Genomic DNA, 13,918 nt, shown 5'->3' on the forward strand with positions numbered 1-13,918 from the left:
ATACTGTCAATACAAAATATGAATAGTTGTAAATATTTGTTTTCCTCAGAAAACGTCATCCCAACTTTAGTTGATTCTGATCAAGTCTTACCGAGACGTTTTACAGATTTTGTAACAGCGTGCAAATATTACAAATAATTTTCTCATTCAGACCTACTCATCTGATAAATGTCCTGCAACGAAGTTAAAATGGGCTAAAATGATACACAAATTGTCTATTTAAACATCTTTTTTATTTATCACACAGCTAGTTTAATGCTGAAAATAGAAATAAATAGGTACTTTGTATGTAAATTCATTTCAGCACTAAACTAATACGTGTGAAGAATATGAAGTTTCATGTGACAATATAAAATAAATCTCTATCACACGTGGGAACCATCCACAAACAGAATAATCTATAAATGCCATTCGCTCTTTTTTCTAAAGCATCATTCATTCTTTACCCGTCGACTGAAAACCAATCTTTTATGCTCATTCATCCTTACAATATTCTTCCATTCCATCACGTAAAGTACAAACAATATAACCATGCAGCCCTATGAGGTGTGAAATAGTCTAACTAGTGTATGAAACGCAATATGTCAAAAATGTTAATACACAAACAACGATCAATACAAAAAATCTAACTTCATAAATATATAATAATGTGAAGGAAAATGAGAGGTCCATGAAACAGACACATATTTTAGTACATAATGAAAGCGTGATGAAAATAATACATAAATCTGCCGTAAACTTAGATAATTGAGGAAGCATGTAGTATGCTTCAATGACCGCAGTTGCATTTTCTTACGAAGATTATATACAAAGATTAATGGTTATCTGACTCTGTTCGCCAGACTAGCCAAAGATCTACATTCCAGTAGGCATATCTTTGTTTTTACTAAAAACCATTTCAACTAACAAATATCGCATTAAGATCAAATCTTTTTCTCCCACCCTTTTAATTGTTGTAAAAATACCAATCACCTATCTTAATATCCAACCTCAACATAAACAAATATTTCTTTAAATGGTTTAAACACGGACTAATCACCATTTACAATGTGAAAAGCGAAAATCTAAACCTTATAAATAAGTGACAAAAACAATATTAGCCTTCAAATTGACCTTATATTGGTAGATATTTATCTCAAGAACTTGTTTTGTTAGTTCAAATAGTATTTGATAAACTTGTTTCTCCCAATGTCAACATAATTTGGCAGACTTTAAGTCGGGTTGACAATGAAATGGCGGGATGATTTTAATCACGGCTCCATAAAAGCAAAAAAAGTATGCTGTCAAAGTCATACAAACTAATCGATAACGACTTTTTTGTTCCTGCAATGAAGGAAAAGAAATTCTCCCCTTGGGCAAAAACGTAAAGAACTGGGAAAGTAATTTGTGAGAACGGTGGAGCATTTGATATTGTTAGACACAGAGAAATGATTGGCTGTGTTTTAATCTTGCCTCTTTGTGGCAATTATCTAAAGAGAGGAAATCGATTAAGCTGTTTCTTTCCAGAACAAAGTCTTTCATGGCATGTACTTGACAATTTATCCATAAAGTGTTTCAAATAGAAAAGACGTTAACGCAGTTAGTTCTGATTTTCTTAGGCAAATGTCAGTTTTACTCAACAGAGAGGAAATATTTGATTAGCTTTTAATACGGACGGACGTGTCTCTCAAGTTGCAGTGATTCCCTAAGAAGATAAAACCATTATCTTCACATAAATCCACAGAAAACAATCAGATAGCTAGTCATTAACATATTAGTCTATTGATTTTCTTCGATATTTAGGAGACTATACATAAGCTTAGAGTTATAGTTAGCATGTACCATTATATATTTATGTCCACTATGAAGCTAATAATAAAAAAATGGGACGCGAGAAGATTGCCTGGTAAATTGATATTAGTTTTCATGTGAACGGGACAGTTCACAACGATTAGGGCTAATTTTAGATAATTTCTATATCAGTTTAATCTGGTTTATAGCATTATGCCTTGACTAAACAAATAACATCGACTAGATGGTATAGCGTATCATTACCACAATGTACATACTCAATTATGTCAATTAACCTTATAAATATACGATTATATACATGTACGGTGTAAGTATGATCCATACTTGGTAAGTCGGGGCACATACCGGTCATCAATCACATTTTATGTTCGAATTAAGTAAAACTGACGTTGATTCGGCCTTATGGCCGGTTGTTAAACTTTATATACGACAAGATGGGTACTGTATATTAATATTTCACCACTTAATAAATTTATTAGCCGCAAATAACACTCCTTCATTGTCTCTTTATCTTGTGCTTGTCATTAATCTTCACTAGAATTTGGCACCATTTTTCATTTCATTACACCATCAACAAAGCACCTTCCGTAAAGGATTTATATGTTTCCCTGAGGACTCCACGCACTATCAATCTGTTCAGATATTGTTTTGTAGCATTTTCGTGTTCTCTGCTCGTGGATCAACTATTACGTGATTGTTCACTTGTTTTCCCGGTAGAACGTTTTGTGATTTATACATGAGATTATGATTAAATCTACGATTAACGACATGGAATACAGCAATGCACGCAAGTAACGTCAACAAAAATGTTCCAACGACGGCACCAATAATGTCAGCCAATGAAAATCCTCCCTGAACTATTTCTTCGCGTGCAATGCTCATTTCAGATTTACTGGCGTTTATAATAAATGGCTGGTCATTTTTTTCTCTATCAATTTGTTTTGATTCACCCTCTGAATTCTTTTGATTTTCGCCACTGTTTTTATGATCAACAATGTACGATTGGTCTTTCGAATTCATGTTTTTATCTTTTTCGAACGGCACTGTCAGTTTGTCACGTGTATCAATCTTTTGTTTAGAGTCTTTTTCTTTTGATCTATCTTTTTCAATTTGTTTTAAATCCGTAACAGTTTGTTTAGTTGGCGGTATGGTCGGTGGGAGTGTAGTCTTTGGTGTATTAATAATAACTTGATCCCTGGAATATTTTGGAGGCCAGACAACATTCAGTGAGAATGTTACGTTCCCCGCGGGATTGCTGGCAACACACTTATAAACCAAATCTTCTGTAGCCTGTGGGTCGGTAAGGTAAAGAATTCCATAATTTTCATTGGAACTGGGCTTTCCTTTCGGTTGGAAAGTTTCAACATCATTACCTGGTTTGATCCATTGAATTAGTGGAATGGGATCCCCTGTAGCAAGACAGTTCAGCTTGCCTACTGATTCTTCAAAAATGGCATCTACTTTTTTGAAAACCGGTAACTGGCAGCGGAAATCTTCAGCCGTAAGTTCATTAAAAGTTTTTGCTCTGAGCCTTGACGGAGTTCGACAAGACGGTGGATCTACGCCAGTAAACATTTTTATATTGGTCTGGAAAAAATCAAACAACCAACCTACCTCACAGTTACAATGTAGAGGATTTCCAGCAAGCCGCGTATGAGTCAGTCTACGGAAAACATACAACCAGTTAGAAGAAAAACTCTCAAATTTATTTCCATCCAGCCACAGGTATTTTAGTGTCCTATTAAGTGGCTTAATAACTTCTAATGAAAGTTCAGAAATTGCACAATTATGAATGTATAATCCGTTAGTTCGCAATCCCCTGAAAGCATTTTTAGCTATTCTCATACCAGGGTTATCGTTAAGGAATAAATGTTCCAGAGTTAGACCTCGGAATGTATAATCCTCAATCGTTCTTAAGCGATTCTTGCTTAGATCAAGCCACTGTAACTTTGTTAAGTCTGCGAAAGTGTCCACTTCAATTCTCTCAATTCCACAACTACTCAGGTAAAGATGTTCAAGTTTTGTATACGTTGAAAAATTACTTCTGTACAAAGTTGACGTTAGAAAATTATTTTCATTCATATTAAGTTGTACGGTATCAGGCGAGACACCAAACGGAATGAATGGTAAATTTTTTCTTGAACAAAAAACATTGTCACTTAAGGCAGGACAAAAACAAATCCCCGGACAAGCCGAGGAAACTAAACTGCTACATCCCAGTATAGTTAAGAAATTTACTAAAAATGTTACACTTACTTGCACATCCGTATTATAAAACATGTTTAATATAAATTATATTTGTTTTCATTTCCATTTAAAATATTTCCAAAGGTATAAATATTCTCCAGCGAGATTTAGCATCCTTCATTGTGAACGATCTCACTGTAATGTGTGTATGGATTTAAAACAGCGACCTCTATCGGTGTATTTATATCTATACAGTTGAGTGCCTCTGTATAACGTTATTTCTGTTCAGATTGCAGTTTACCTAGAATATTTTATCAGCTTTACGTTTTCAGGATTTGAGAATTTTGTAAATATTTTGTAGACTATTAGTCTGATGTTTAGAAAATATGTTCATTGATATACAAAGAAAAATATTTTATTGATTTTTCTGTCAACATGATACAAGGGTTATTTAAGGATAACTGTGAATTTCTAATGGGGATGAAAAATAGCTATTTTTTCTTCTTTTTTTTTTTTTTGTCTTTCAAGATACTTCGACAAGTTGTCCTTTAAGTACTATCCTCCGCAACTCTTATTAAAACAAATGTTCTCTTAAATATTAATAGATCCCAAATATATTTTATAAATACTGCAACTTTATCTTAGACGTCTTTTTTTGTTTTTGTTTCAATTTTATAGAATGTCGATGTAACACGTTTGAAGTTCTGATGACAGCTGTTATAGTCATTAATTCGAGCACTGATTCATTAAAAATACATATATAAATCATTTATACCTATGTTATCCCTTACCCTGAAGTTAATGTATTGACTTTTTATTTAAAATCAAAGATAAATATTTACATGTATGACAAGTACTAATAGTATATGACATACAGTAGCCCCAAGATTGATATAATTACTATACAAAGATTAAAAGATTATTTCATAACAAAGACGACCGACATGCATATTATCTAAAATGGATCCATGTTATTGTCTTGATAGTCGAGATTCATGTACAGAAATTAAATGCATGTACATTAAAGTTCAGATCAGTTCATCTAATCGGCTAGCCCTTCTGTGTACTGAAGTGAACGTAACCTTTGTACTGTTTCAGTATTTATACTGTCGTTTGATTTTTATGTTTAATGGTGTTTGAGAATGGCTGAGTCGGTGGCTTTCTATACATTGCACTGTAATTCTGGTATGGAAAAGAAGGTGCACTCTGTATTGTTCAATAAATTAATTTCTGTACAGAAAACACCTTTGAATTGTAGAAATGCATTAAACTGAATGAAAACCTACTTTTTACATGATATAGAAATGTGCAACCCTCTTCTCCAAAATGCAGTGACAGATAAAACCAGAATTATCAGCAACTTTTCATTATCACGTCTACATTTCATCACGAATTAATTAAAAATTAATGAGTTAATGTATGATAAATAAAATGCAATCAATTCAAACCTGCTTCGTCATAATATATTCTTTGTTGGTTGGATGAGACATTGATTTACTTTGAGATAAGATAAAGAGGTTTTAGCTTAATGCATTAAATGTTGTACTTTCAATCATAAACCGTGTTAATTCTTGAACGAGAAGACACATTCTCTAGGTTTTCAGTCAAATGAATGTGTCATTTAGCTGTCTTTATAAAAGTATGACAATCAGATTTCTTTTCATTTTGACCATGTCACAACTTTGACAAGAATTGTCATAATCATAAACAATGTCATGGTCATCCTTTATGTTTACTAGATGTACACTATCTGTAATTACTGCATCGTGAAAGGCGAATAAAGGTCTAAATTGTATTTAAATGGTTTTTAATGACTGCGCGATAAACCGTGTTTTTCTTCTTCTCATAAACACATGGTGTTATTTTTACCGAACCCGAGTGCCACTTCAAATTGCAGGTGATATTTTAATTATCATGAGAAAGGTATATTATCGCCTTGTTAGCTACTATAGTTTGAAAACAATCTTTGCTATTCTAATGGTAAACTAATGTCATTTTAATACGTAAATATTACACGGAATCGCTATGTTGGAATACCTTCCCTACACTTGTGTCCATGTTGTGGCGGATTCTGTTGCTCAATATAAGTTCAACTTTCCGATTTCTTCAATTGAAAAATAGCGCTCATGTCAAAGGTCAACCCTCCATCAATCCACAGATTAAGTATAAACCTCACGATACGTATCAAATCCTATTGAAATTTGGAATAAGGTGCCCGTACCGCTAGCTTTTAACACTCTCTTACGACTAAATAGGTGGTTTAAACACCAGTACGACCTGCTCTGTTCTATTATCCAGGTTATCTTGATACAAAAGGGTTACGATAGGGATGACACAATCCGAGAGAATAAACCTTTAAGTTATTTTTCAGTGTCCTATAAAGTATAATTGACCGTGGGTAAAGCAACAAAGGTTCCTATTGTCGGTGTTGTAAATTAAAGGGCGTCTGAAAAGATGGATTCGGTGTACTTGAGGTTGATTAACGGCGGGTTGCGTGTGCTAGTCAATATTCTGTTAAGTCTGGGTCATATATACTTTTCATATATATATACGTTAAAGTATTGTATGAAGCTGTCCAACCATTCCATGATGAGTTTTAACATTTCATCTGCGGAAATACCTCGCATTTTAATTAATCTTAATTGCTAGAGTACATGGGCGTATCTCCAAGTATTTTTCAAAAAAGATACAGCGAATTAAATATAATAGGAAGTCGGTAAAAATCATTCCAATTATCAAATTACTTAATACGAAATATCAGACGTACATTTGTTGGTTTGTTTATCTGTAATGTAACTTTCATGTGACATTAAATGCATGCAATAATAACATCTTCTTGTCAACATGCATATTGCAGAATCCTTATGTAATTTAATTTTTAATCCCCAGAAAAATCGATTTTTTTTAGTATTATGCGTGCATATTTGTATCTGATTTCTTTCGATTCATTTTTTATCGTGGGTTTTTTTGTGGGTTTCTCTTTTTTTTTAGTTTACTAAACTATAGGATTACAATGAGTCTACAAATATTCTAAGGCCTTACAAAAGGAAGTAACATGTTGCTAGTAATCTTACTCGCTGAGCTTATCAAATGTTTATCACGGGATGATGATGTCATTACAAAATCCATAAAGTATTCAAGCTTCATGACATATTCCGGCTCAACCATTAAGGCCGCATATATTATATAGAACACGGTCAAATTATGTCTGGGATTATTTCATGACGTTATTCTTTCGATAGAGACATATGTCTATTACACACATTGGCGAGAAAAAAAGCATTGATAAGCTGTTGCAGACCCAAGATATTAGCTAGATTACTAAGTTGATATAAACATCCCTCAGATATTTGGTCGTTGAACTAACAAAAAGGTTTTTCTTCTCTATCTGTTTAACACTTCAAAGAGCATTGGGTTTTATCCACTACTACATTAATAGAATCTTTATGTAAGTGTATATGTTTAGGTTTAAGGTCCTAACATACAGTATCATCTATAATTTTAGCATTATCAGTGTCGATTTTTGAGTAGATCGTCAGTTAAAGTACCAATTACGGACTTCAGTGTAGATAATGATAGGTGATATAAATCATAGTCACCTTTAGTACTGTTGACAGTGAGAGCTTATACTTATATTTGATCAGCGAAAAGACCGATGGGACGACAGCCTGTGTACTATAAAAAAAAGGGTTTTTTTAATTCCAAAATAAATACTGGTATAAGATAGTTTTACTGTATAAGAGCAGGCGTTATTTATTATCATATACAAAGTGCAAAACCATATGTAGTTGTGGTTCTACTGAGCTCACGATATTTATAAATTGCTTCCATTACCACTGTTCTTGTTCCTTCATACGTTTAACGAAAAGAACACACAAGAAATTAAGTATTCGAAATTTTCTTAGAAAGACAAACATAGCTATAAAAACTGCACATATGTCGTTGAAATGTAATGAGGATCGGCTATTATCGATAGTACTGCTGCCTGGTGAAATTAGAAAAAGTCATAATCTACAACAATCAGTGATCCATTTGTCACATAAAACGTTACGTAAACATGCTTATTACAGCTAAAGTAGGCCAATATTGAAAGATTTTTACTCTTCTGTAAAAAAACAAAAAACCTCATCAATTCCATGTTATCATTCGCCAAACAGAAAGAGAGATTTAATAACAGTAAAGCGCTTCATGGTTTGGATAATTACGATAATTATGCACTTTACCCATCGTCTTTAATTGAAGTTGCAATTCAAACAGTTACAGCAACCATTATTACTCGGTATATAGCCATTTATCATCCAGGGGAAACAAAAACCAACATTGATATTCATTGTTTCTACGGTATTTACAACAATTGACAACAGGCTTACAGTATTTATACATATCAACATTATTATCTACAAAATTATACTATAACGTAGGTAAGTAATATTCCCTGAATGATTCAATTGATTTGCAAGCTCTATTTTCGTTTGTGAAGAATGATAATTCATTGTTTCAGATGATAAATAATAAATTGATGTATACGATGTGAACGAAAAATTTCCATTCAGAGAATAGTATGTCGGTTACACTTATAACAGACCCATATAATAGGTAAAACGAATCTTATTCGTCCAGCAACAACTGTAATCTACGAAAAAGACGCGACAAATTCATATTGAAGGTTGAGTTCTACTATTTGTCTACTGAATACTACCCGACCGAATAAACAGGAAACTTACCACACCTTAGCACGTGGTCCCTACTTTAATTATTTGGAGGTGACCAGGTTACTATATAGTTATAGTGTTCTGTGTATTTTCCCTAGTTTTGGTGTTCATTATTCTGTCTCATTTTTTTATTTCATTATCTATTTACTTGTAAAATATCAGTTTGTTTTTATCAGTGAAGATCGAAGATCAGAATTGATAGAACAATCGCTGGAGCCTTTAGATTTGTAAAGCCTGTTAGCATCTGTAATTATCTTATACTACCGCAGGAAAGTAGTCCCATTGGCATATAAGTAAGGACATAAGTGCAGATTGTAAGGTCCACTTTATAGGTATTTCTGATATATCAATTTTAATTCTATGTTATTTATGTCAATAAACTGTACTTGTTCATTTATATGCATTTACCCGAATAAACTGGTCATTCACTGTCGATATATTTAAGTTGCATACAATTGGTTTAATTAACAATTTGATGTTTAGCTAGAAATGAAGCCCCTATGAGATTATCAATAGTCATTAATCATAGAAATGAAATATTAAGAAGAATCCTCAGTGCCAATTGTAAAGTCTGTCTCTAGACATTTCAAGCAGGCCCTGGCGGATCCAAATAGTTACAAAAAGGAGACAGTGGTCCCAATCAAGAAACTTACTTAAAGAAAGGGGTTCCATGCAATTATTTGTCTCTCAATCATTATTATTATTATTATTATTATTATTATTATTATTATTATTTATATATTTTTTTTCAACTTTTTTTAACAAAAGGGCAGCAAAACCATAGAAACCATTCTGATGTATCACCATCTGTGTCGTATATTTTATAATGGTTACCGCCTGGTGATATCAGAAGTCCGGAGATGACGAGCAAAAATAAAACTTTGCTTAGACGGTGGCACAGGAATTTCGATAATGCATTTCTCAGGAATCGTGTCAAGTTATCATCTTTTGATATTGCTTTTTGTTATAATCATTCTATTTGACTATCGCATTGCTATGATGCATCGTCAATTTTGTATCTTTTGTCATTTGTTATAGTAATAGAGCTGTAGGTGCTACAGGACCTCACAGTGCATGGCTATTGTTTCGTGCACCATATATGATTATTGAAATTATCGTTTTAAATGACACATACGTGTTTATGCGATAACCTGTAGACAGACAGTTTCGACCTGGAGGTCGATAAGTTGAATGTAGAAACTGGGAAAGTCCAACTAGAAGTTTGTAGTTCAATTACGCAATATGTCGGAGAGTTTTGTGTTCATTCATCATGTAAATCAACCCCGAACCTGAATGATACGCAAACTGATGCACTGCTACGATGCATCGTCAATTTTGTATTTTTGGTATGTCTACTTTTTTATGTCCTTCGTAAACAGAAGGGTTAATATATAAACGTATTAAATCAATGAATTAAATATTAACATTTTACAACACTAAGCTTGTGTTAAGATACGTTTGAATTCGATCCCTGTTTTTCTTTAATCTCTTATCTTTGCAATTTGACGATAATTTGAGGAGTAAGAATTCAAACGATCTATATAAATGGATTCAGTACATGAGTACTTTGATTTTCTACTGTTATTGTTTTATATTTACTTTTCAGTTTTTACCATCAGTCAGTATTTTTTCAGTTGCATTGTATACGTCTGTCTTTGTTAGTCATAAGTTTGTTAACCTCATCTCTTGTCTGATGTTGTCAGTTGAGCCATGTCATATTTTATAACACGATGTGATGTATTCATACAAAATGTGCTGGAGGAAATATTATTCTCAGGATTGAAAATTGAAAAGATAAGGCATCATGGTATTGAAACTGGAGGAAATCTGGTTAGTTCAGTTTTAACGCACAAGTTGTTTTTTCGTTATTCAATATGACCGTATCTCTATTAGATTAATTCAATTTCCATTTTGGATATTGAATTTAATGTGTGAGCGGATCTGAAATTTTCGATCCGTAACGCACCCAGATTTAATTACCGACATTGCTGTCTACATCACAGAAATGCTGCTAAGAATAGATGAGTTAAAGTAATGATGTATAAAGTTTCATTTTTTATTCAAAACTATATGATTAAATAAATTGAGATACTTTCACACAATTCTGATTTATTCGCATTCAATTGATATTTCTAACAAAATGCTGGCTTTTGGAAAGAGCCTATTTATTTATATATTATCATCAGAGGTAGAACATCATTAACTCATGAAACAAATGAAAACAAAATGAGCTTATTAAATATTGGAAAAGAAAAATAACTTGATATCCCCTATAAAACTCAATTTTATTTATGAAGTACTCGGGAACGAAAATATCAACAATCTACGATAAAGGAATAAGGACAAGAGCAATAAAAACCGGTAAGCATAAACGAAAAACAAGAAATATATTTTTGAAAACGGGAAAAACCCACAGAAAACTAAAAGTAAATTGACAATTAGGAGTTCACTCAAGTTGGGATCATTGACTAGGTGCACCTATATTTAACTTTTTTTAAATAAAACATCCAGGTTTCTTGGATTTGATACATCTACCCCAAAGGTCTTGAAATAAAGGATACTTCAGACACAGTGAAGTCAGCCTCATTTCTTGACCCACACTTAGAAATCGACGGTAAAGGAAAACTATTAACTTTCCTTTACGACAAACGTGATGACTTTTCATTTAGAATTGTCAACTTTCCTTTCATCTCTGGCAACATTCCTTCAGCACCTGCGTATGGAGTTTTCATACCAACTCATACGTTATGCCAGAGCTTGCTGAAACTACGCAGACTTTTTGTATCACGCTAGACTTCTTGTAATTAGGCGTGTGGAACAGGGGTTATGTTGCTACAAGATTGAAGTCCTCACTACAGAAGTTTTATGGTCGTCATCATCCTCCTGCACCATGAAAACTGATTTGTTCAACGTGTCATAGTTTTCCTTTCCTCTTTCGTGTACCCCGGGCTTGACTTTTTATGAGTAACTCGGCGGGTGTTTCTAGACAAGCAGAAGACGCTTACACTACCTGTGTACCTGGTCCATGCTCTCAGTTTTTAGTGGAGTCCGAGCTTTTCAATTAATTTTGTTACTTTTTATATATTATTTTAGTTACTTTATGTTCTTTATTGTGTTTGTCTGTTTTCCATGTCTGGTCTTTGTCCCTGGGTTACATTCTTTTGATTTCCGCTAGAATCTTGGTTACCTTGATTACTCTTAACCACAGCCGGACATGCAGAAGCCATTCTATAGACTATGAGCATTGACTTATGTGCTAACCACATAAGGAACATTTATTTTTGAATAATTTAAAAGTGTTTAATTATTTTGTATGCTATTAATGTTTCACTTGTAAAATTGTCTTATATGTTTTATCAATCTGTGTAAAAGAGAAATCGAAGTATGATGATGTCACGCAAATCTTTTAATCCATCGCAACAATCGCATGCTTGCTTAATTCAATGAGTGGAGAAATTTCACATCTAAACTGTATGCTAATTAGCGTTAAATTTATTCCTTAAAAGTAAAATTTCTTCTGTTTGTGGTAGCATTTTGTCAGCTTTTTCGCATCTCAACTCTAATAAATGTACTAGTTAATACTGTGCTGACATTTTTCTAACTTATAACAGATTATACTTTGCAGCAGGATTGTGTAAATGTACGACCAATGTTGTCATTTCATAGTTACTCGATCACAGTGTTCTACTTCCCTATATATACTATACGAACAGTACTTGGTTATTGGGTCTTTTGCATCCGGTTTTTCTGTATTTTTTTCACATCAATTTCGCTTGCTTGTTTATATGTTCCTGTTCTATGTCCTTGTGTTACATTGCAACACTATTTACGTTCCAAAAAAAAGTCTTAAACGGAATAGTTCGATACTGATTAAAATATGCACAATATGATAAGCACACCAAGTAAAATGTTTTTTTTTAATTCAAGAATTTAAGAATTTTAGTCTAATAAAACTATAGGAAATATTGTAATGTTTCGGAAATAAAACCTTTTAAAACTACCTTAATGTAATACAAACTATTTTTTTCTTTATCTTAATCACCTTGATAATTGATGCGATTTATCAAATAATCTTCCTGAATTATTTTCATATTTTATAAGAAGTACTCAAAAAGTGGTAAACAATTGGAATTTGAAAATGTAAATATATTTTGATTGCAAGATAACCTGTACATGTAAGTAAAGGTTTTTCATCATAATAGTCCCTTTCTTGTTGGAAAAGCTAAACATATTACGATTTCTGTTCAGCAGAAAATTAGCTGTCGAAAAGATATTAATTTCTCTTTTTTATTTTGCCATTTAATGCTTATTACATATAACGTCGACACCTGTCAAGTATTAGGTTTGTGTAAACCTTTAGTTAGTACGAAGCATGTATTAAAACACATCACATTGGCACAATAATACTTTACAATAATATTGAGAAAGGGTTCTTGTCACTGAAGCAGAAGAATAAAGCTGAATTATGATGCAAGTTTTTACTTCATATAGGAAAGGTAATAAGTTTGCGTCTATCGATTAGTAGAATTAACGATACGTTCATTGAATTTGGAGTTAATATATTATTTAAATCTTTAAAAGGATAAACATGATGCAGACTTATTTGTACTCAACGTTAACTGTTCTGACAGTGTCGTATCTAGAAATGCATAAAGGAACAAAGAATCACGCAGTATGACACTTAAGATAAGTCAAATGGGTTGTGGCATATGAAAGTTATGGCCATTGAAATGTTCTGATTTTTTTAAACTAAATACTGCAAATGTTTTTAATTAGTTTCGTGTATTTGAAATACTGAACATAGCTCAAACTGCTGCCAAACAAATAAATAATCTAGAAGTTTAGTTATACACTTAACATACCTTGACGCATTGATATTTTAACAATTTTTTACAGAATGCATAGAAAAGCTAGCTTTATTCGATTGAAGTCACTACTAAGGTTTTGAAAATGCTTTTCTCTAAGTTCTGTTCACAATATATCTTGCTTTTTTTAATAAGCGTGTAGGTTACAGACCACCAATTCAACCAATGAGCATTTGGAACGTACGCAAAAATAGTCCTACGCAGAAATTACCCCTGTTCCTCATAGTGCTGTGAAAAAAGTTCTCATCTTATTAAAAATATTTAAACAGTTTCTGAAAGGAAAAACATTTCTGTACATTTTATAGGTACATTTTGCTTCTTGTGATGTGAAACCTAATCTCCATAATGATTTTTAAATATACC

The 13,918-nt window shown here is 32.6% G+C and overlaps 1 protein-coding gene across 1 annotated transcript; it reads right to left on the bottom strand.

Annotated features, from left to right (window-relative positions):
* Positions 1-211: 211 nt before the first annotated feature.
* On the bottom strand, positions 212-4,202 carry LOC148622405 (leucine-rich repeat and fibronectin type III domain-containing protein 1-like protein). Its single transcript, XM_088572298.1, has one exon. It carries the CDS (start codon positions 4,069-4,071, stop codon positions 2,428-2,430), a length of 1,644 nt encoding a protein of 547 aa, XP_088428424.1. The 5' UTR covers positions 4,072-4,202; the 3' UTR covers positions 212-2,427.
* Positions 4,203-13,918: the final 9,716 nt, after the last annotated feature.

The sequence above is a fragment of the Perna viridis genome, chromosome 3, assembly GCF_037379345.1.
Source record: "Perna viridis isolate PV_CMFRI_1.1 ecotype Kerala chromosome 3, ASM3737934v1, whole genome shotgun sequence".
In the NCBI taxonomy this organism is placed as follows: domain Eukaryota; kingdom Metazoa; phylum Mollusca; class Bivalvia; order Mytilida; family Mytilidae; genus Perna; species Perna viridis.